This window comes from Zonotrichia leucophrys, chromosome 2 (assembly GCF_028769735.1).
Source record: "Zonotrichia leucophrys gambelii isolate GWCS_2022_RI chromosome 2, RI_Zleu_2.0, whole genome shotgun sequence".
Taxonomy (NCBI): Eukaryota; Metazoa; Chordata; class Aves; order Passeriformes; family Passerellidae; genus Zonotrichia; species Zonotrichia leucophrys.
This window is the reverse complement of record NC_088171.1, coordinates 87,852,471-87,875,901: the sequence shown is the minus strand read 5'-3', so window position 1 is coordinate 87,875,901 and position 23,431 is coordinate 87,852,471. Positions and strand designations below refer to the sequence as shown.

Sequence of the window (23,431 nt, the reverse complement as noted above, 5' to 3'; positions counted from 1 at the left end):
AGCTGTATTTTGTGTGTGATCTGTCCTACATTATCAAGTTTATCTGGCATCCCAGTCAAAACTCAGTGTTCTTAGGAAGCAAGGGAGTGAGTATTTTAGGTCTTAAACAGCATAAAGATTGAGATGTAAGGAAATAGAGTTAAGCAGCAATCAGGTTTTAACCTCAGTCATATTATGTAGCTGCTCATGGAAGCAGACATTATTGAACATCACCTGACATAGAAATGCTCCCTGCATCTTTTGATTGTATTGGTATATTAATTTCTTTGTATTGAGGGGGAACACAGATTATTAATAGTCTGGAGTTAATACTGTTAGTTGGAAACTTCAGTTCAATTGCTGATAGCTTCTAATCATCCTGCTGGTGCCTTTGCACACCAGACACATTTATGAGTTTTGTTTGCTTTCAGAAATAATTAGGATTTGCTTAGTTTGTGGGAGAACTTTCAGGCACAGAAAAAGATGCATATTCTTGTCAAGAATATCCCCATTGGCAAATGCCAAACATTTTCCTAGTCCCTGGAGGTTTTACATTCCAGACTGTCTCTTTCCAATGGTGTTAAGATTTGTATGATAGGATTTTTTTTTTCTTCGCAGTAATGCTCTTTTTTTTTTTTTTTTCCAAAATGAATACATTATTTTGGCGTAAATTTGAAGAGGAAAGTAGTTAAGATAAATTACTACAGTGAAACTTTCAGGCATAATGGTTATAATTTGAATTTCAAGCCTCTGAAAATTGAGCTCTATTAAAGGTAAAATTAAGAAATTTTAGCTTTCCAAAAATTCCAGCTCGTGCTACTCTATCAATTTAAAAGTTACAGACAAAAACAACTTTGAACTTTGTGCAAGTTGCAGTGTCACATCAAAGTTTTAATAATTTCCACAGGTGGAGATTCCACATTCTCATAGGGCTTCTTGTTTCTGTGCTTGTCCTTGTTTGTGGAATTTTTTTGCCAACATCTAGTCAGAATTTCCCTTATAGCTTCTTTACAGTTGCCTCTTCTCCTTTTGTTGTTCACTTTCAAGAAAAGTGTGGCTATGCCTGTCCTGTAACCTGGTATTAGATGGCTAAATTTAGGTTGACATTTAATCCCTGCACTTCTTTTCTTAAGACATAGTAAATCTAGTAAATCTATCTTTATTTTCCCACATTATGCCTTGAGAAGTCATTCTTGCAATTACAGATAAGCAGCAGATGAAGCATCATGCATCCAATTTACCTGAATATTTATTATAAATCACTAAAACAGAAGTTTATGGAGAACTTAGCCTATTTTGTTATTTTTCAATTTGGATGGAAAAAAATCTAAGCAGCAAACTAAAACAGATTTAGTACCACTCCTTGAATTCCCTGAAGCACAACACAATAAAGAAGGCTGGAAATGGAAGGGCTTATATACAACAGTCTTGATGTGTGCCTGATTTCCTTTACAGACCAAATGTCATCAGTATTGGCCTGATCCACCAGATGTAATGGAATACGGCTGCTTCCGTGTCAGGTGCCACTCTGAGGACTGCACGATTGCTTATGTTGTCAGAGAAATGGTCATTACAAACATTGAGGTAAATGCTCCTTGCCTTTAATCATTCCCCAACAAGCTGAATGAATAAATTTATAGATAGGTAGATAAATGTTAGAATCCTAAATGCTAAGAATACCCATACGCTAAGATGAAGACTATTTGGCAATGTATATGTCTATATCTCTGTGTGTGGATATGATGTGTGTCTATAAACACACACAGACACGTACATTTTTAAAAATAGAATATGTATACATTACATAGATCAACATGGTATGATGGTATGATTATTTCTTTAGAGCTTCTTCAAAAACATACTTTTTGAAGTTCTATAATACATTGTGCTGTAATGCATTTTGCTATTATAATACAGGTACTGCAATAAGCATCGAAAGGAAGTTTAGTGCTTTTCTTTCAACAGTTTTGCAATCACTGACTCTTCTTAAGTACTTTGATTTATAAAGAGAGGTTTTTTCCTAAGTAACTGCCCTTTCAAGGATGAAGTATGGATCACTTGGTTAATAGCACATGCAGCTAGAACAGCTAATCAAGAAGTGAAGCATAATAAAGTTGTTTTGAGAGAAGATGCAGAATCTCGCCAGTTCCTTTTCATTATCTTTAGTCAGATTTTAAAAAAGAAAAAATTCCATATGTATCTCAATTGAAATGTGTTCAATTTATGAAAAATACTTATATTTCATAACTCCTAATACTTTCATGCTAATGTCTAGAAATTTAGAAAGCAAAGAGAAGGCAAAACACAGTATATTGTCTTGTGTTGTGAAATCCGTGTTCAGGTCACATCTAGACTTCCCACAACCTGAATTGTACGTGTTGAAGTTTGGTTTTTGTTTCTAAGTTGACCTTTATTTCTATACGTTTTCCTTCTTCATCTCTTTTGCAAAATTCTATGGCCACAGGTATTTTCTAAAAAGATGAATGGTTTATGCCATCCTAAGGTGTGTAAGAAATTGCTGCATACTCACCAAAGGCAAATTTGCAGTCAGTCTTTTAAACTTCTGTATAGTTAAGTAGCTTTTACTGTTAGCAGAATTGCTAGTAGTAGCAGTAAGTAGTAAGCAAGGAAAAGACAATATCTGTTTTAAAATATAATATTTAATCCATGTTCTTACAGCAAGATGACCAATCCTTTAGTCTCATACATTTATAACTTGATATTCTCTCACTTGACAGTGCATCCAAATTTGTTTCAATGTGATTAAATTTTCCTTTGCAGTCATGAACATGTGAGATGTCAGATGTCAGTCCTTAAAGGTTTTTCAGTTAAGACAGTTTACTTTACTTCCATTTCTAGATATGAGAAACCTCCCAGTATGGGAGCAGCATGATATTTGTTTCTGTATTTTGGCCAATTACTCTGTAAGCGATAAACCTGAATGTCAGCACAGAAGAAATTAACCTCATAAAAGTCATATGCAACTATATGTACGCAAAATTTTAGTCCTTTTCACTCAAATTATTTATTTATAATATTTCTAAATCTCATTAAGTGAAGAAAGGTTTAATTTCCAGCCTTTTCTTTTCAAGATCAAAATTGAAAGCTATACTGTAACACTAAGTTTGGGGGTTTTTGGGGGTTGGTTGAAACTTTTTATTTTTTAAAAACAGCTTCAGAGCACTTTGGGGACCAGAATAAGCAGACCAAAGGAAAGAAATCATGTAGTGAGAGTGCAGAGTTCATCACACAGTGCACTATTTTGTAAATTGAGATATGTATTTCTTCATGATCTTTGACAAAACAGCATAAGAGGCCTGAAACAAATTTTCATTGTTTCCTTTGAGATAAATGCCTTGCAATGTATGGTTGGCCATTAAATCTCGCTGGTTTTGAAACATAAAGAACCAAATAACAAAAGTAACTGAGAAATGTGGTGGCAAGTGTATACAGCAGCACAATAATGTATGAACAGTTGTCCAAGAAATGACAAATGCCATTTGCCAGAGTATCTACTCTTTAGAAACTCAGCTTTAACCCTTGTCATTCAGACTCATCTTTCAAGGTGTGTTTGTGAAGCTCAGTGGCAAAGAGCTCACCTTTTCCTGCTTAGACCATTTCAGGGTTAAGGTAATTTTATATTGTGATTTTTTTTTTGTCTCATTATTGAAGATTATGTTATAACTTCTGTGAAAAAGGACATTAACTGAAACACTGAAATGCAAAATCAATTGCTTGTTTCTAACATAAGTAAGAACTAAGGTTGACATTTCAAGTTTAAATTTCCTACTTTCTATATGATTACTCTAATTCTAAGTTCTCTGTGTTGATTTTCTGAAGAGCACACAAATCTTTTATTAATCAGGGAGAGTCTATCATTTAAGGAGAATGAAACAAGGAAGTTTGCCTTCTGATGTAATTATAATAAGCAAGGCTGCAAACTGCAGAAGGATGAAGATTGGATATTTTTGTGGCTGAAGGTCTTGACAGTACAGCTGTATTGCAAGTGCATTTGAAGCACTACCTGTGACAGATGTATTCTTTGTCAGGAATTTCAGCCCCAATGACAGGCTCACTGGAAAAGACCATGTGCTTCTGAGCAAAATCTAGGATGTTAGCTTAACCACAATGAAGCTGCTTCTGCAGTTAGGTATCTTGAATATGCCCAGGAGGCACAAGTACATAATTTTGTTGGAGTTATTTTGCTGAACAGCTTCACTGTAGTGACAGCCAAGAAGCACAATAACAAAGAGCTGGTGATGTCTTACACCTCTGTAGCTCCTTACTAAGTAAATGTGGATCAATGCCATGAAGAAGCTAAATGTTGGCCAAAGGGCTGACAGTAAACTGGGCAAATTACTGAAGTGTCACTGGAGTCTGTTGTTTGGGCTAATTTTTTTTTAATCCGTAATTTTTAAACTGATTTGGAGAAATACCAAATACATTAATTCCATTGAAATTAGTCCACATGAATGCAAAAAAAATTTAAATAATTTTGGAATAGCAAGGTGTACAAGGTCTAGTTAAGCAAAAATAGCAACCAAGCCATAAGCAGCTGTTGCTGTCTCACTTTCTCTAAGACTCATAAAACAGGACTAATAAAGCCAGATTTTTATGAAGAAAAATTATACATTTATCAGTCATTAGGATGATTGTCATTGAAAACCTCAGTGCTAACAGAAAGTATTGTGGAAAAGATTTAAACTGAGTTGTAGAGAATACTGGTCTGATTAATAACTTGAATATGAGAAGTTTCCTCCTATTTTCCATTATCAGGTTGTACAAAGGAGCAAGATTTGAGAGGAATAGTGTTTAAAAATAAATATTGCTACCAGAACATGTACTGTAGGCCTAGCTTTGGAACCAGAAACTACAATTCTAGCATTTTTTTTTCATGCAGAAATGCTAGATTTGAGTAGTTGTGATGGTCTTTTAATGTAAGTTATTTCCATGTGGGGTGTTGATTGGCTGACATTTTCTGTATTTAAAAACTGACTTTCACTAGACTTGAAAATAATATGTTTTAAAAAAAGCCCAAAACCCTGCTAAAAATAACTTTAAAAATCTGGACTTCAGCAGAGTACTGCTTTGACATTTTCTGCGAGAGAGATAAAAACTCATGCATAGAAAAACTAATTCTAACATACACAAATATATTTACTGTTTACATTGCTAATAAAACATAAAGTGTTTTAAAATACTTGTGCATTTTGGAAAGCAAATGGAAAGCAGAATAGTCAAGTTTCAGCATTTTGAATCATCTCAGAAGAGATCAACAGAAGAATCAAAACTGATCATGTTAAAGCACAAATAGTTGGAAGGCTGCACCGAAGCTTGAGGCATACCTGGAATAATTAAAAACCACCTGTATTGGTCTCTAAGGATGATTAGGGTACATAACCAAAATTGAAGATGCTTACACCAAAAGCAACAGCTGTGAGGACTAAGTGCCTGTTCTAGGTGTATTCTTAGTCTGAGTAAGTCTTATGTAATGAACTTTTTGTACCTAATGCCTGTAAACTATTTGACTAAATGCAGCTCACTCTGTTTGAGCCTGAAGTACTGATAAGCCAAAATTCAGTCAGCTCCTTCCTTTGTTCTAAGCTTGTAAAATGACTTTTTTTCTACTGATCACTGTAAGTGTTTCTCAGGTGTGCCACTGGCACTTATCCATGTTGTGTAGCTTTATGTTCTTGAAGCACATGGAAAGCAACTGGATATTTAGTCTTGGATAATTTTCAAATTAATCAAGTCTTTGTTTCACCAGGATGCTGTAATTCTAACATCTCTGATTTAAAAGAATCAGCTCAAACTCTTACATGTAATTGCTGCTTTATCTCATTTCCCTTTGGAAGAGGTTCTGATTAAGCAAGTACAGATTTTCCAGGGAGAACTTTTTAATGACATTTTCTAGACATATTTTTGTATTTTTTTTAATCTGTAGCATTTCAGAAAAATGTGACTGGCAATTATTTGATCAAGGTCAACTTTTCCTACTCAGTAGAGCTGGATAGCAAAAGGCCATGCATGCTTTTTCATGCAGAGATCCTGGTCATTGTGCATCTTTTGATGACCTGGATGGTAGATCCTGATGTAATTTGTATTACAGTGAGCTTGGTCATTAATGTTAGATTGTGTTGTCCGTGTGGGCCTTATGCTGTACCTTTTAATTGTTGATTGCTCAGGCTTTGCTTTTAAGAAGCAAAGTATGAGCTGTGTAATTTTTCTTCTTGTCCCTGTGGGCAATTGTAAATTTCTGCAATTGCTTTGACTGGAATAAATGTATTCCCTAAGACTCTACTTAGTACATAGGGAGTACTTTTTCCATCTTTTGTGTCCTACTCGCCTGTTCCCCAACAGTGGAACATCCTCAAGTGGGAGAGGAAAACAAGCAGTCGAAGACATTTAAAACAGGTCCTATATTTCAGCAGTTGTGAGCCCAAGAGAAAAGGGGGAAAACCTTTTAAAGTCACCAGCATCACAGAAACCTTCCTGTGTGGACCACTAGGGAAAGGCCAGCTTTTATAGACTAATCCTGTCATAAAGGAGAGTTTTATTTCAGAGGGGTGCCAAATGTTAAGTCCGATAATGGACATAAAATAAAAGCAGGTAACAGCTTAACTATTGCAAAATGTGTGGCAGGAATAAAGGAGCATGAAGACTTGTCTCGGTTTGTTAAGATTGACATCCTCACTGCATGATGTTTCAGAGCTCACGAGCATCTTAGGTCTTTTTCTTCCCATCCTAACCATTAGTTACATCTGTAACATATCAGTTCAGCTCAATCTGAATGCATAGATGATTGAGTGATTTCATAATCAAAATTGGCAAAAAGCTGAGCTGAAAGAACTTCTGTAAAACTTCAGGGTTTTTAAATATAATTCAAAAATTCAAAAAAAGAACTCTCTGTACAACAGAATCTTTTAACTAATTATATTGCTTCCATACAGAAAAGTATTCTCCTGTGGATCATACAGATGTCATTGATATATGTACAATGAGCATGTGTATGTGAATGATCTATATGTACATATACTGTTTTCTAACGAAAACCAGATTTAGCAGGTTTTGCAGGCAACTTTATTATACCTGAATCTGTAAGAGTGCACAGACATACTTACAATATATTGTATAGCCCTAAATCTCTGTTATATTGGTATTGTTCTCAGTAGCTCTGCTGTTCTCAGTTTCTTCCAGCCAGTTCTAAACTATTGTGCAGTACTGTTATGCTTATATCTTGTAGAATTTTACCTCAGGTGAATCAATGATGTCAAAATATAATAGGTCAACAGTCAATAAATCAAAAAAATTAAAATTTTCAGATCACAAAAGTTAAACTTCATACCTCATTTATTTAGAAAATGTTGTGCCTTATGAATTCTTTCAGAGAATTACATGTCCATACTTCACACTGAATTTTAAAATCACAAATGTTTTCTACACTATCTACCTCTTATTGCATCAGCAGGAAAAAATTGCTGTGAAAAATATGACTTGTATCTAGTAAACATTAATACAGGAGTCATAACAGTGGCCATTTTTAAAAAACTTTTTTGTATTTTAGACAGAACAACAGCACACTGTCACCCATCTCCAGTACGTAGCTTGGCCTGATCATGGTGTTCCTGATGACTCCATGGACTTCTTGGAGTTTGTGAACTGTATGAGGCCAAAGAGAGCAAAGAATGAGCCAGTTCTTGTTCACTGCAGGTATTTGTGTTTTAAAACTCTCATTTATAGATCCTTGAATGAGATGAAAATATTAAACTGTGCAATACAAGCATTTACTGCTGATGATGGAAACACTGATGCTATATCGAAAGGATGAGTTTACTTTTTCTTTCCTTTCTCCTGCAACCTTTTGGTGAAATGACTTAGTCACATAATTATCACAGATCTGATAATCTGCAATTTAGTTTGTTTTCTGATTTTTATCCTCTACAATGTTGTAATCTCATTTTGAATGGTACTGCTAAAATTCTTTTCCTGCTGTTCAAGTGTGTGTGTGTGTCATAAAAGCAGTCAATTAGATCTTACCTTTTTAAAGACAAAAATATCAAACCTGTACAGTTTGAGCAGTTTAGTTGTTTAAAAATATATCTACTTTAGGTGAAGTTTTAGTTTTATTGATATTTAAAAATATTTTCTTTTTAGTAATTACCAGAAAATATTACTGAAGTTGCTATAAAAATAAACTTTGCCCTCTCTCTGGATTTTACTAGGGTCTTCCTGTAATTTCCAAGGCTGTCCTACTATTAAGACTGTGATATGAATTTGGTGTTTTGCAAAAACCTAATTTTATAGACTGTTCTCCTGTTGTATTTCACAGTGCAGGAATTGGTCGCACTGGTGTGTTGGTCACTATGGAAACAGCCATGTGCTTAATTGAAAGGAACCAGCCTGTTTATCCACTGGATATTGTACGGAAAATGCGGGACCAGAGAGCTATGATGGTGCAAACATCAGTAAGTGATGGAGAGGAAGCATCATTTTCTGTGTATATACTGCACTTGTCAAGTTATAAAACAGGTCCAAAATTTTTATAAAGGATCTAGTAGTATGAATCTTCAGTTGCCATTATATATCAAACTTTATATCAAACATTATATATCAAATAAATTTAGCATAATTTAGCATAGCGGCAAAGGCTGCTTTTGTAATGAGGCATGTATTTTTGTATTTTTAAAATATTTCTTATCTTGCCATGAAAAGATAATTGATTTTGATACATTTTAAGTAGTTAGAATGCCCAAAGTCAGACTTGTACTGATCATCTGTTCCAGGTCCTTTGTCTAAATTCTCCGCAAGAAGATAGAGTAAATTTTTGCTTTTTATTATAGTATAGAACACCAATGGAAGTTATTAAGTTGAAGGTAAAATCAAAGTGTTTCTGGCCTGGTTTGAAAAGTAGGAAGTAGCTTTTCAAAAGGCCACTTTAGAGTAGAAATTCTGTAAGAACATACAGACTTCCTTTGTTTAAATTTTACCATTACCCAGTTGGAAAAAAACTAAAGGCAAGTTGTGTAGCACTAGTAACAGAAACATGAATGTAGATAGCAATTTTAAGATGAAAGTGAGACAACTTGAGTTTGTGAGAGCCATTTTTTTGTCAGCTTTCGAAATGAACATATTGACATTAGAGACAGATGAAGGATGAGAGATTGTTCTTTCTTTAGGAGAGGCTGGATGACAAGAATTCTGAGTGTGGGTTATCTTGGAGAGCTAAATGCCCTATGAGAAATGAACGTAAGGGCGTTTAGACATGGAGAGCCAACAATTAAATTGGGCATTTCTGTCTCATAAATAAAATGGCTGAAATGCATTGAAATCAAATCCATTTGATCACAAAAATAGTTAACTTAAAAAGACATATTCTATTCATTAACAAGTTAATGACTGCAGAATTAGCATTATGATTAGATGTGAGGGAAATCTTGGATCATCAAAGGGCATAAAAGTGTCAGGATCTGCAGCTGCCTGTGTAGCATTAGAGTGCTCAGTGAGCAGAGCTTGTCCATGCATGCTGCTGGGACTCATGTTCATTGCAGCAGGAAAGGACCCTCTGGAAGAGGGTTGGGACTGTGTGGTTGGAAGGGAGTTGTTTGAAGGCTGCCCTGCCTGTTCCTTGCTGAAGTGAAAGCTGAGCTGGTGATAAAGATGGTCACGAGATGAAGAATACTAACTTCAAGTTTAAGGAAGCTGAGTGCTAACTTCTGGAGTTGCACCTGTCTATACCCCTCAGGTTCTAAAATTGCCTAAACAAGTTCAAGCTTCAACATTCTATAAGTGGTCCCCTTCTTGAGAATCAGATGTAAAAACCTGAAGTAAACTTCAGCTTGCCAAAGGACTGAATTCCTTTTGTTACAACAGAAATCATCCAGCATTGTCCTTTCACTCCACACTTTGACATAACTGAAGAATACAGGAAATAGTAAAAAATAGAGCTACAGTCAGGCTCCTGGTGTGGAAAACGAATACCTAAAATAGGATTCTTTACCTTGCTTGCTGGGTTACACAGTTTGCTGTCAGCACAATCAGGAGAGGGATGATCTGTAGCAGCAATACTGTGAAACTAAATTTGCTTGTTATTTCTGAAGAAGGCAGATACTGTTGTGAAAAGCCAGTGAGCAAAATTGGCATTCTGTGCTGTAAATGAGACACAGAAGCAAGCCCTCAACTGTGAGAAAACAGAATACTAGAGAGCTGCATGCTAATATTTTGATCTGTCCTGGGTGCTCTATCCCATTCCCATGCCTGTGTTCCAGCCAGCCTCACTGCTCATATTTGAGATCCCGCTTAGGGTGTCTGGGAGACGTTGTTAGAGATTCTTCAGTTGTAATAAAGGGATCGTTCAGTTTTAATAGCCTTGCCTAGAGCATGTTCAGCTGCCCTGTGGTGACTCTGTGTGTGCTCCAATTCTAAGGTGATATGATTTGCCAGATACATATTGTGACAGGGCATACTCAAAAAGAATGAACTGATCAGAGCTATTACCTGGTCAGTTTAGTGTCTGTTGTTAATCTTGTGGAAGCTGTAGCTTCTCAAAGACCCAAGTAACTTTGTTACTGTGAGCAGCAAAAAAAGCAAATCCATAATTCAACCAAAATGATGAATCTATAACAAAGTTGGTGTAACTCTATGGCCTTTCATTAAAAAAAAAGAAAGATGAACCAATAAAGAGAAGTTAGGTATGTAAGCAATGCAGAATACATTAGGATGTACATAATAGAAGTAGCTACCAACTGAGTGAGCAGTAAGAATACATGCAACAGGTAAGAGCAAGGAAAACAAGTAGTCAGAGATTGAGTCACAGGAATCAATGGTGAAGTGCTCATTCTTTTATTTGTTCAGTAACTTGATCACCCAAGTTAACAGAAGTATTGAACAGAGAGCTAAATACCACACCTGGCTTGTTCAGGCAGTAGAAATATGGAAATGACAATAACAGTGAAGAGACAAGGTAATTAGGAAATAAGAACAAAGTGTTATTGAAGGTGGGAGTAATTGACTGAAAGGTTGAAGAAAAGGCAGGAAAATCAAGATGCAGAAAACTCATTTCCACCTTCCTGTTTTCCTTTCAGTTTTTCTGTACTTAAAAGAAAATGTGTTGTGTTCTGTTATGGACAAGAATAACATTCCTAACTGTTGGTATATAGAGGCAACCTTCACAGTCCTAAGGTCCTTCACAGTCCAAATGTCATCTTTTAGCCCTGCCCTTTGGGAGATGGTGGGAGAATGTTTCCAGATGCTTCAGAAGAGTTGATGGGAGCTGACAATACAAGAGCAGCTGGGAGAAGATTTCAAAGATGGAAAAAAGGGATATGAAAAATAGAAAGCTTTACTTCTCTGAATATATGTCATGAAACTTTGGAGAAAAGGGTTCATTTGGGGGTTTTGACAATAGTAGTTTCACAGAAGTGTGGATGCTTTGATCTTTGCAAGTTCTTTTAAATTTCAATCATCTCGTGTTCTTAGGATTGTGTTAGTCAAAAAAGTTTATTCAGGCTGCCTGGATTTTTAGTTCTGTGCTAGTCCTATTGATAATGTCTCCTTGTATCACTTTTTAGGAAGAAGCTTACAGGCTAATTGTTTTTAACAAATAGTTACGTTACAAGGTCGTGGAAGAACTAGTCTTTGTAATAGTATAATGCAGGAAAGAAACTCTAATTTGTGAAGACTTTGAGATCTAATTGAGATAAAAATGTTGAGTGAGAGAAGAATTAATTTGGCTACGCATCTTCAAAAATATTAATTTGAAAGGTTTTGATCCCCTTCTGTTACAAAAGGAGATATGTGGTCTGATCAAAAACTGAAAATAAAGTGACTCCTTCTGCAGTACTGTAGGTTGTTTGGGGGAAAAAAATAAGGGTTTCAGTTAGGTAGTCACACATATAGATACTGTATGTCAACTTTAAATGTGCCCAGTAATGTGTAACTGCAGATTGGCAAGCTCAGAATACTCATAATAATCAGATAACTACCAAACCCCTCCCAAAATAGATGGGATATATAAAGAAGGTAAATATCAAGTTAAATTTAGTCAAAAGTCATGCATAGTTTTTACAAATAATTCCTTTTCCCTTAAAATTAAGCACGTATTATTTTAGTTTGGGGAACTATATTTTCCTTGGTGTGTGATTTTTTAATGCTTGTCCTTCAAGGAAGAGTAAATGTCAGCTTTGTTTACTGTGAGCACAGACAGAGGAGTAGGATTTTCTCCACCCATCCTTGTAGCTCCTCTCCTGTCATTGCTCAGGAAAAAAGGAAGCTGTGGATCTGTTAGTCCTATTCAATAATACTGTCTAATCAGCAGTTTAACTGAACATCCATAATGGTTTTGTGTTTTCTTTCCTCCACAGAGTCAATACAAATTTGTTTGTGAAGCTATTCTTCGTGTTTACAAAGAAGGATTGGTTCGACCACTGGATTCCAGTTAGCACAGCAGTGAAGGATGACTTTTTTTTTTTTTGCCTAAAAAACCCGCTCTTTAAGTAAAGCAAGGGCTTGTTTCTGAAAGCAGCTAGAATGGACTAGAAGCCCATGAAAAGACAGATGAGCACATATGAACTGTGGCACTTTAAATTTCTCAAGAAGATTGCTAAATCATGTACAGTATAACAAAGTCACATAGATAAATATATGACAGCAATTGTGTGTAATATGCTTTATTCACATAGACAACCATAAACAATCATGGAAACCTTAACACATATCTTTTACTGCCTTAAACACCCTTTACTTTGGAAGTTACAAAGTTCCTTGTGTTTCCTTTGAAATAGCAAAAGGAAAACTCCTATTATTGAAATGGTTCATCTTAAGAAGGTATTTAATATATTTGTATCATATGAAAGCTCATGAAGGTGAATATTTGTAACTTTCTTATAAATATCCATGGAACTGTAACCTTGACTAAAAGCCTGACAAAGAGCTTTAAAGGTTAATGCATAACTACTGTACACTGAGCTGGAGAAATTTAGTATTCAGTTACCGTAAATCTATTAGTGAGTATGCCAGCTGTTATAATATGCTGCTTAGAAATCACATCTGCTGTATGTGATGTGAAAATAATGCTGCAGTTAGGCATTTATGCAGGTGGTACAGTCTACATCTTCTGTTGATCAATTTTAGTTGCAACTTGCCCTTTTGACAGTGACCTACTTCATACAGTTTTAGTTATTCCACCCCTTTTCTTCTGTTTCTGCTGTCCATCTCCTTTATAGTTTTCACTGCTGTTTCTATATGTGTACTGAAAACATTTTAACTTAAAATGAGGTTTAATTCTCTGTCATGTTTGTTTCCATGTGTATTTATGAGTTCTCAGATGTAAATGTGGATTAATGTTGCACACAAGTACTAGACTTTTGACTTACTGTATATGCAAAGTAGTCTAATCCAATACTGGAAGAAAAATTACTACTGAACCCATCAAATACGTTGCTGCTATTTCAAGGTGTGAAGCTTACAAGGGCACAGGTGTTGCTAGTGTTCAGATGGCGATAAAATATTGACTTGCTGCCCTCCAGCAAAGCGCTCTTATCCACGGGAAACACGACTCCCTTTTACAAGAGTTCTCCAGATTTACTGTGTTTCTTGCTTATACAGAAATGCAGTTAAATTCACCTGAAGATTTACATGGAAAAAAAGAATGAATTTGTACATTGATGAATAATTCACCCTAAGGTACACTGGTCTCTATTTCATTTCAGATGGGAGAATTGGACTTTCTAAACAGTATAACCACATTTGTATAATGTTAAATTATTTTGTGTGTGCTTTTTGATTAACCTGAGATAGATATTAATTTTTTAATAGTGTTTAAAAAATATTCTAAGGGACTGTTTAAAACTCTGTTATTTAAAAAATTAGTCCTAAATAGGGTAAAATTTTTATGGGGCATATTAGCCAGATGTTTATATGTATAAAAGAGAAAATTAGATAATTTTTTTTTCAGAGAGATATATATGCACACACATATTCAGATGTATTTTAGAATTATGGTTTGTATTATGGATATTATCATTTATAGCTGGAGTTTCATTATAGAAACTGTCACAGCTGTACAATATGGATCTCTCATGTTACTGGAAGACTATGTTTTTTTCCCTCAGGAGGTAACTAGAAAGTGCATGTAGGATGAGCTAAATTCCTGACTTGTCTTTTGTAGGCTTGATGCTTTCTCCAAGATTACAATTTTAACTATAGCTGAAGAGGATGTCTGGTTACTGTTTATTGATCAAAAGAGTTTTTATTGAGATGTGCAGAGTAGTTGGCAACATGGAAACATTCTTGGTTTTGTTAGCTTGAATGGTGAATAGGTTTGTGCTCATCTTTACATAGTGCATTCCAAATTTCACTTCGACTGGAGTTTTCTGTAATATTTTGTATCATTGTCATCTTGCTTGATTGGGCATAGATTAAAAACCAAGACTGGTTCACTCTTATCTTGCTAAATTGCATCAAGTAGCTCAATCAGTCTGTAGCTCCAAATGTAAAATGGTAGTGGACATGCACATATTGCTTGGGAAGCTTTGTTACGTGTGTGCCTGTCTGTTAAAACATCTCTTTTTTTGTTTTTTTAAGTTTTCCTCTGCCCAGGTCTCAGAGTCATCCCTTGCAGTTGGCATGACTTGCATTTAATAGTTTGTCAAGAAGTGAAAAAAGGCAAGAAAATAAATTGTAAGAAAATATTTAGAGCATCTTTGTGACATCCGTGTCTTTCATGGAAGTACTCATGGTTTCTTTGTGTTCAAGGTTATCCCTATATTCCAATTGCTATTTATGTTTCTTCATGTTTAATATGTACTTACCAAAGCACTGTAAATGTATTTCTTGTATAATTCCAGTCTCAAGATACATGGTATAGGCTTGACTTGGATTAGTATGTGTGCATTTAAAGGATGACTGTCATGTTATGACAACAAATGCTGCTCTTGTTTTGGTAAACTTGGATGGGTTTGGTAATATCATTGGGGAGCTCTTGGATTTTAATAACTTGTTTGAAATTGCTGGCCACAGAGAGAATGCTCAAAGCTATATAAATAGTAATCTCTGTAAGTTTTTTGTTTGTTTTTTTTTTTAAATACCTAGGAGGAAATAGTAACTACACAAGTGTCTTGTATATTGTGTCCATCTTTATTTCAGTCTTGCTGGGTTTTGCACATGTACCTGTAGGATCCATATGGGAGAATTGAAGGGGTTTTGTCTTCTCTCTGTAGTGTGTGATGACTTTGCACTGAATGAAGTATGCCTTAGATCTGATCTTGCAATGAAAGCATAATTATGAAAACATCTTACTGCTGACTTTTGTTTTCACAAAAATTAGGAAATCATGAAGATATAGATTTAAATGGTCAGTTTTGGGGGGATTTTGGTGGGAGTTAAAACTTGTGAGCACAAAGTTTTTAATTGTCAAGCAGTTGGCAAGTGGTAGAAGATGATGTGAAGAAAAGATTCTGTATAACCTTCATAAACATTTTATCCTTGATTTTCCCTGTGATGGCATGGTCATGAAAATAAGTATTCAAAATGTCTGGTGTGGTGGTGGTGGATGAAGAGGGAGCAATAAACCCTTGACGTTTTCATCACTGTGAAATACACTAACATTTATTTCTACAGAATTAAACAAATTTTAACTTAGTGGCTTTATATTTGTTGTGGAAGTAACTAAACTGCCTATTCAGCATGTCTTCAGAAATCTCACAGAGGAACACTTCTGAGATAAAGGTGAAAGGGACAGGTCTTGCTATTTGTTAAAAATAAGAAAAACAGTGCCCTAAACCATGAATGCCTTTTGTGTAACCAGATGTATGAAATACAAGTCACTAAAATACAACCAAACCTTGAATAGTGATGGTGTTTTACAAAAAAAAAAATTGTAATCTAGGGGTTTGCTTTTAGTTACCCTGTCTTTTAGGTGTTGATACTAAATTGTGTGCAGTCAAAATGTACCCACAAATTCAGCAATAAGTCTTCATATGCACTCAGTTTTTTAACTGTTGGTTTTCCTTTTCTGGTGCCTCATATTTCCTACTCTGCAATACTTGGTTAAATATAGATCTATTTTAGAAGAACTCTAGTTCTGAACTATATAAATGAACTTTGCATTGGCTTTATAGTATGATACTTTTTTACAAAAAAGCTCTTCCCTATAGACAGTATTCTTATGTCAGACTAAATGCATAAATGTTCAAAATAGATGCATGTGGTTCATATTCAGCCAATTATGTTTTAAACATAGTTATTTCACTGATAATGGCTTTATTTTTCTATCCTGGAATGCAGCATTTAAGTGCAAGTTTATTTGATTCTTTCACCCTTTCCAGAAAACATGTGCTGGGAAATGTTTATATTTTGATTAGTAACCTGCAACCAGTCTACTTGGTTAAAAGCATTTATTAATTGAAGCTATACAGAAGGTAAAGTTTTCATTAAATATTTTGTTCAAAGGCCATGTGGATGATTAATTCATTATATAAAACAATGTTTTGATTATATGGGTTTCTTGCATTTAAGTTCTGACACTGATAGTGCTCAGCCATCTCAAATGGCTGTCTGTTTTAACTAGTTTACATTAACAGTTCAAATATACCAGTCTAATGCAATATGATTTTTAGAGTACTTAGCACTGTATAAGCTTCAAACAGTAGCATCTGCAATCACTGAAGCCTGTCATTCTAAAGAAAAAGGAAGTTTCTCTGAATTAAAAGAAGTACCACATAATATCAATGGATTTGACCATTTTTCAGCTCAGACTACTGTGCTTCATTGCTACTCAATGCTACTGTGACAGTAGCATTCTTACCACTCATATAAAGAGCAAATGTTGAGGATTAGTAATATGGGAAAAAACAAATTGTATAGACTGTAAGAGACCAGGAAATGTTGTTGTCCTTTTTTTTTTCTTTTTTCTTTTTTTTTAAAGACAAATTCATCTCAAGTAGGGACATTTGCTTGCAGACTACTTGACTAAGAGTTGTCTTAGTTTGTGCTTTGTTTTGGGTTTAGATGCAGGCTAATCTTTAATTAAAGCTGTATTTAAAATATTAAAGTGTTTATTTTAATAGACATTAGTGAAACACTTCAGTTTACTGTTAACTGTTTAACTTGTGTTTACTTGACTTACATGATTTTGTTTCTTGAAATGTCGTTGTTTTGCCTTATAAAATTACTTTGAGGTTTCCTACAAGTGTGAAACTGGCTTTGTCTCAGGCAGGCAAAGTGATGTTACTGTTGCTTAAGAAAGGATGTTTTTCTTTCACCTGCTGAAGGGGCAGAGTGGTGTTCAGACCAGTCTCAGACTGATCTCTTTTCTAAACAGTGCTGTTAGCAGTGGTAGAAATCATAAAGATATATGGAAAAGCATGTAAGAAATGTTTTCCTTGGGGCAGATAAGACCTGGATTTAACTTAAATATAAAAAGAAAAATAATCAAACATTGTGAACATGAAAATGTTTTTAACAGATAAAGTAAGGTGGAAAAGATATTATTTTTTTACTCTTTTTCCTTTAAAATACTTTTGTGAGTGATAGAGAGCGCCATACTGTTGACCGTGAGATTTAATTTTTGTCAAATCCACATAGAAAATAATTTTAAGTGGAACATTTTCCTCATCTACTTTGTTTGTGCTCTTAAGTAACATTAAAAAAACCTCTTAAATTTTTTCCCCTTAGAAACTATATTGTCTGTTTTCATTTGATATCTTTTCCTGAGACATAAATGAAACCTGCATTTGGCTGGGTTGCCCTGCTGTTGAGGTTGCCTGCAATCCTGTTGAGGTGGCCCTGCATGCATAAGAGGAAGATGATGCTTTGTTAGGGCTATTAAACCCCTCACCTAACATCAGTTACCAACTTAAGCCAGAGTGGCATCATATTTGTATCAGGCTTTTGCAGTATAAACATTTTGTAAGTAGTCCTTGGAGCTTCTCTCCCAAGCATCAGGAAGTGGTCATGCACCGAGCTAGAATTTAGGCTTTAAAATAAAAAAGAAAAAAGTTAACATCTAAATCTTCAAGTAAGGAATGACTATTTACCAAATTCTGTACAAAATATACCTTTTAAAAGGAAAAAAAAAATAGTTTTTCTTACAAGATGCAAAGGTTAGCTGCTCGAAGAACCTTCCTAGCTGTGGGGACAGCTGACCTAGTCATAAAGCAAATTGGCTCTCAGCTAGTGTGCAGTATGGCCATTAAAGCACAGAAAGTGCACCATCAGCCCAAATGCCTCATTATTTGTCAGCTTTCTTGTACATGGTTGGTTGCAATCCTGATTGCAAGGAAGTAAGGAAAAAGGGCTGCCTTCCTCTGGGAAAGAGAAATAGTAAATGACAGTAAATCCACAACCTGGATTGATCTTATTGGGGTTGTATTTGTATTATCTAGCCTCAGCAGTCTAGTTCAAAGTGAGATTATGTACCTGTATGGGTTTGCAAGGATATCATAGCACTTCATTCCAAAAAACCAAAAAGCTCAGCCCAGCAGTGTTAATTGCAGTGGGCTTCATTTGCTTCAGATAAGCAACAGGTGAGTGTGGCAGCTCTTGGGTTAGTCCTGATCAGGGCCCTTCTAATTCAGAGCTTTGCATACATGATTGAAAACTTGGGGCTTAGCAGGAACTGAATTACTGTCTGTAGAAATTGCGTGGTGAATTAGTGTATGCACTCAAATGTAAATCTATTTCTAATCCTAGTTTTGCAAAATAAATGATGAGTATCAGTGCTTACGTTCCAGTAACCTGTGCAGTGAGCACTACGCGTAATTTATTTAGATTTTCACACTTCACTGTGTAACCTTGATAGAGAAATACAAGGTATATAATGAGGACAGTCCTATAAAAGCTTTAAAAATCTGCCTGCCATTCATTCTCACGAATAATGTAATGGTTAAAACTGATTACAACTGATATGGAAATGTGTTTATAGTACTGGGATAAATTGCATAACAGTTGGGAAAGCTGAAGTTGTTCGGGGTTTTTTGCAAGTTTTGAAGAAAATTTCACTATTCTAGTCACTAAGCTTGTATTTTCATAAAAGTTCAGTTAGCATTTTTGTCAGCAAAATCTTGGAAGAGAATATCCATCTAGGGACTCTAGCTGAAAGTTTTTAAATTTTTTTTTCTTTTCCCTGAAGCACTCTGTAGTTTCTTCTAGCATCTTAGGTGCCAGTGCATTAAAGGAATAAAAGAATGTATTTGATGCATTTGGAAGGTAAGGAAAGAGATTATTTTGTACTCTACGCTGTACTTTTCTTTTAAATAATTTGAAATGTAAATTGATGTTGATATTACAAAGTTTAATTTATTGTTTAAAAGTGTAGACACCTCTTGAATGTATAATTTTTCTTTTTTATTTTTATAGGAATAAAGGATTGTTTAATGTTTTCAGTAGAGCTTTCTTGGGATTTGGAACTGTTTTAAAAAAAATATAGTCACCATTTTATGCATATTGGTTATATGGCTAATGGTCAAATAAAGCATTTTTGGCTATATGGTTTTACTGTGGCTTATTCAAAAAGCAAATAAGAATTAAATTTAAAAGTTATTGGCCTTTTTGATAGGAATCATCTAAGAAATCACACGTGGATCCAGCTTGAATTTTATCTAAGCAATCAAGCTTGAATGGGAAGTGTCTGGTCTATATACCACAGTAAAAAATGAAAACAAGCAAGTCACAAACTTTTAGGAATATTTCACTTGCAACAAGTTCTATGAAAGAGAATTTTCTTGATTAATTAGGTGAATAAACCTTTGCAGTCTTGTCATGCAAGGCCACATAACCATTTGAGTGCAGATTTTCTTTTTTGCTCGAGTGCAGATTTTCTTTTTTGCTCCTACATGTGAAATCTGCAGCCTGTCCTTCCTTTTGGGATTTCACGTGTTCTCAGGGGACTCACCAGCATGCCTGAGTAATCTTCTACACCGTCTGTTGCCCCATGGTGGTGATCACGTTTTCACAACAAATCAGAGCCCAGTGATGCTGTTCTTGAATTATTTCTGTTTACATGCATATTGAAATGCAAGTTCATAAGTTTCAAAATAGAGAACACATTGAATGAAACACTAACAGATGGATAGAGCATTGACCTGAAAATATGTTTGGGATTTTGTTAAGAACGGGGATGGTTGTCAGCCAGCACGTTTTGCTGTTTACAAGGCGTGGCTCTGCCTGCTGATTAGTCTTTTCAAGCTTGAGGCCAATAACCCTTCACGATGAAGTTATGAATTCAATAAAATCTCAGTGAAAAGGAGCACAAGGCCAAAACCACCTGTCTGGACAGCTCAGACACGGGATATGTGTGCACGTTGGAGTCTCTTACAGGTACACAGCTATTCAAGATGAAGGTTTTGCTGGAAATCCAAATGAAGCCATTTATGGAAAGATGTACTGCTATCTTCACAGCTTGATAGGTGCAAGAAGGGCCTTTTGGAGGAGATATGGCAGAAGTAAACTCCAGGCTTGTAGCTGTACCATGGCTGATTGCTAGAGGGGAGAAGAGGGCTGAGTGTTAATTTGCTTTAACTTGCTGAGTGTTACACGTGATTTTTGGACATGAAGGTGTTCCATTCCTCCATACACGGTAATCCTTTAAAATCCTTATGGTACTGGCTACCTCTTATGGTACTGGCTACCGGAGGAGTGAGGTGCTCCACCAGGGAGCCAGGAGTGTGGAAGGAGTTCCTTTATGTAACTCAAAAGGGTCCTAATGAGCAGTCATAGGCAAGAGAAAGTCCCTTTAAACAGTCTTGTTTGAATTTGTAACAATTTGGAAGATAAATGTCAAATGGCATTCCCCAGTATATATGTTATTTTCATGTCTAGCTTTTTCATGCCTTAGTTCAGTGATATAAGCATTTTCAGGCAGTGAATCAATTTAGCTTATCTTCCTTTTAGTACTCAAAATAAAATATTTTAACTAATGTAATAAAAATTATTAATATCTGTTTTCATGTCCATTTGGGATTCAGTTTCTTTTTTTGGTCAGTCCTAGTACAATGCAATAAAACTGGGTTTCATAAACTAAAAAATAAATATGCAAAGGTGGCCTGTGCAAAAGCCAATCTGCTAAGAAAACTTGTTTCTTCATTTTGAGTGGCAAAATTAAGAGTTCACAGTTTGTTAAAATGAACCCTATGAGATTAACTCATTGGGGAGAGTCATTTGGGGAGACTGGGGTCATTGCTGCTGATATCTGGGTTCAGAGCCAGTTCAGATTCCTAGGTCCATCTTCAGTAATAAGGGGCACCGATATTCTACTGGAGCATGATAACAGGCTGGAGTCTTCTGTACACTTCTGTACCTTTGTGTGGCCTGGCACTGCTACTGGGGAGCTCAAAGAACTGCAACACTCTATTTTTAAGCAAAGGTGTTCTGATTTACTTCTATTTCATTGCATTTAGCACCCACCCACAAAAGATGCAGCATCATTTATAACAGGAGCCTTTTAGTTCATCTGTGCATCAGCTACAGTTTATAAAATTAGTTAATTGGCACTGATAGAAAAAGGTTTCCTCAGCACTAGCTGTCTCTCAGTCCCAAGGGTTAATTGCTTAAGGACAGTCAGGTTGCACTGGCACAAATGATGGTGTGAGCTGGGGTGTCAGATGGTAATAACAGGATGGGAAGTTGTGTGAAAACCCTCACTGTGTATTTTGATGTAGCCCAGAGTGCTGTGGGAATAGGAATGCTGATTGCTAATGGGTTTGTTCCTGCTGAAGTGTAAATTTGGCCTTCAGAGCTTTCTGTGTCAGTACAAATGCCCTGTTCTTTTGGACCTGATAAATTCTCATTTAAATACTGGATGTTACTCCTTGCTAAGTGATTTGTCCTTTTTGAGCATGAGAGTCCTCAGCTCTGATCTGGGTAACTCTGCTCATACAAATGTCATGGAAATGTAGTGTAGCTCTTTGCATTCAATTATACAGATTCCAAGTTAGCATAAGGTTGCTGCTTTCAAATGGGGCCAATTTGCTTATGTATAACACTTAGCTTAAAAGGATGCAGTGACTCCAGCATTCAGGTAACCGTGCCAAAAACTGAATTACAATTTGCCTACAAAGTTACTTGTTGCTGCCTCCTGACTGGTTGTGAGTGGATTTTTTTTTTTTTGTGGTTTTTTTTTTTTTTTTTTTTAAGAAGAGTCAGGGCTTAATTATTTTCATCTGTCCTGCTGGGTTGATTTTTCGTTTGTTTTGTGATGTTTTTTGTGCTTTGTTTTGGGTTTTTGCTTTGTTTTGGTTTTGGGCTTTTATTTCAGTTTTAGAAACACTATTACAAGAAAATCCCCCCACATTGTACTGCTGAGGACGCTTGCATTTTGAAGAGAAAATGTTGTTTTCTCCATAAGAACAGCTCTCAGTACTGTGATATTCCATCTCTGCTAACTCAGTAACTCTGCCTGTTCTATCAAATGAGATGTCAGTGCATGAGCAAATGTCTCAAGCTGTGTCAGGCACCCAGCTGGGAAACTGCCACCTCTGTAGGAACTCTTTCTTATACAGTGGATATTCCGCCTACTTGGGTAAGAAAAGCAGGAACTGAGGAGAAGTAGAACTTCCAGCTGAAGGAAAGTTAGGACTGAATATAGCTTAGATGCTATTCAGGATGCAGGAAACCTACAGAACCCAAGAGTTATTAGACCTGCTGAAGACTGGAGGATAACCATTTACAAGGAGCTTGCTATGCTTCTTGCTTCTCCCCATTTCCCTTGGATTTTTGCTAAGGGAAACAAGCTGTCCATCTTCAGTCCGTGTGGCAGGGAGTGGCACAGCCAGTCTGAGCTCCCTTTCAAAGTCATCTGTTCCCTCATGTCCTGATGCTGTTTTTTTCCTCATTGGCCTCTGTTACTCAACTTCACCCTCTATGGCAGCAACTGCTCAGAACTGGCCTGGCTTACAACTCCTCAGCTGCGTAACTGAAAAGCTCCATCTTGGCAAGTGCTCTTGCAGGAGTCCTAAAGATTTGTTTAAATGGCATTACTTTCAAATATTATCTCTCTATCAAGACAGGATAGGAAGGGGGTGTATAGAGAGAGAGAGATAGATGTGTATGTGAGCACATGCATAGAAAGAGACAACAGAACATTTAAGTGAATAACAAAAGTAGCTCCAAAAATGGGTAGAGAACACATATGTTCAGTTTGACATCTCAACCATAAACAGTACTAAAAAGGTTCAGTCTAAAATGAAGCTGGCCATACAGGTAATATCAATAATATGTATAAATAAGGAGTGGTTTTTTTCTAGCGTGCTACAGTAGTTTTTGTTTTGAAGTAAAAACTTGATTCAAACTATTGAAAATAAAATCTGTATATAAGCTGGTTTTATTATTTATATGCATAGGATTTTGCTTTTGTAGATTCCTGTAATACATGCATAATTTACTACTTAAAGTGACACTGAATCTTGCTTGCTTTATTGCCATCTGCATAAACTGTTTGCTCTTCTGTCATAACAAGGTT

The 23,431-nt window shown here is 35.7% G+C and overlaps 1 protein-coding gene across 5 annotated transcripts in view; it reads left to right on the top strand.

The window, feature by feature from the left end:
* Positions 1–19,329, top strand: part of PTPN3 (protein tyrosine phosphatase non-receptor type 3) — a 124,108-nt gene extending 104,779 nt beyond the window's left edge. For all 5 annotated transcript variants that reach the window (XM_064705611.1, XM_064705609.1, XM_064705610.1 and 2 more), the window contains 4 exons: positions 1,435–1,563; positions 7,544–7,689; positions 8,309–8,444; positions 12,339–19,329. In XM_064705611.1, the coding sequence (XP_064561681.1) occupies positions 1,435–1,563; positions 7,544–7,689; positions 8,309–8,444; positions 12,339–12,416 (489 nt within the window). In that variant the 3' untranslated portion in view covers positions 12,417–19,329. The remainder of the gene's footprint in view (positions 1–1,434; positions 1,564–7,543; positions 7,690–8,308; positions 8,445–12,338) is intronic.
* Positions 19,330–23,431: the final 4,102 nt, after the last annotated feature.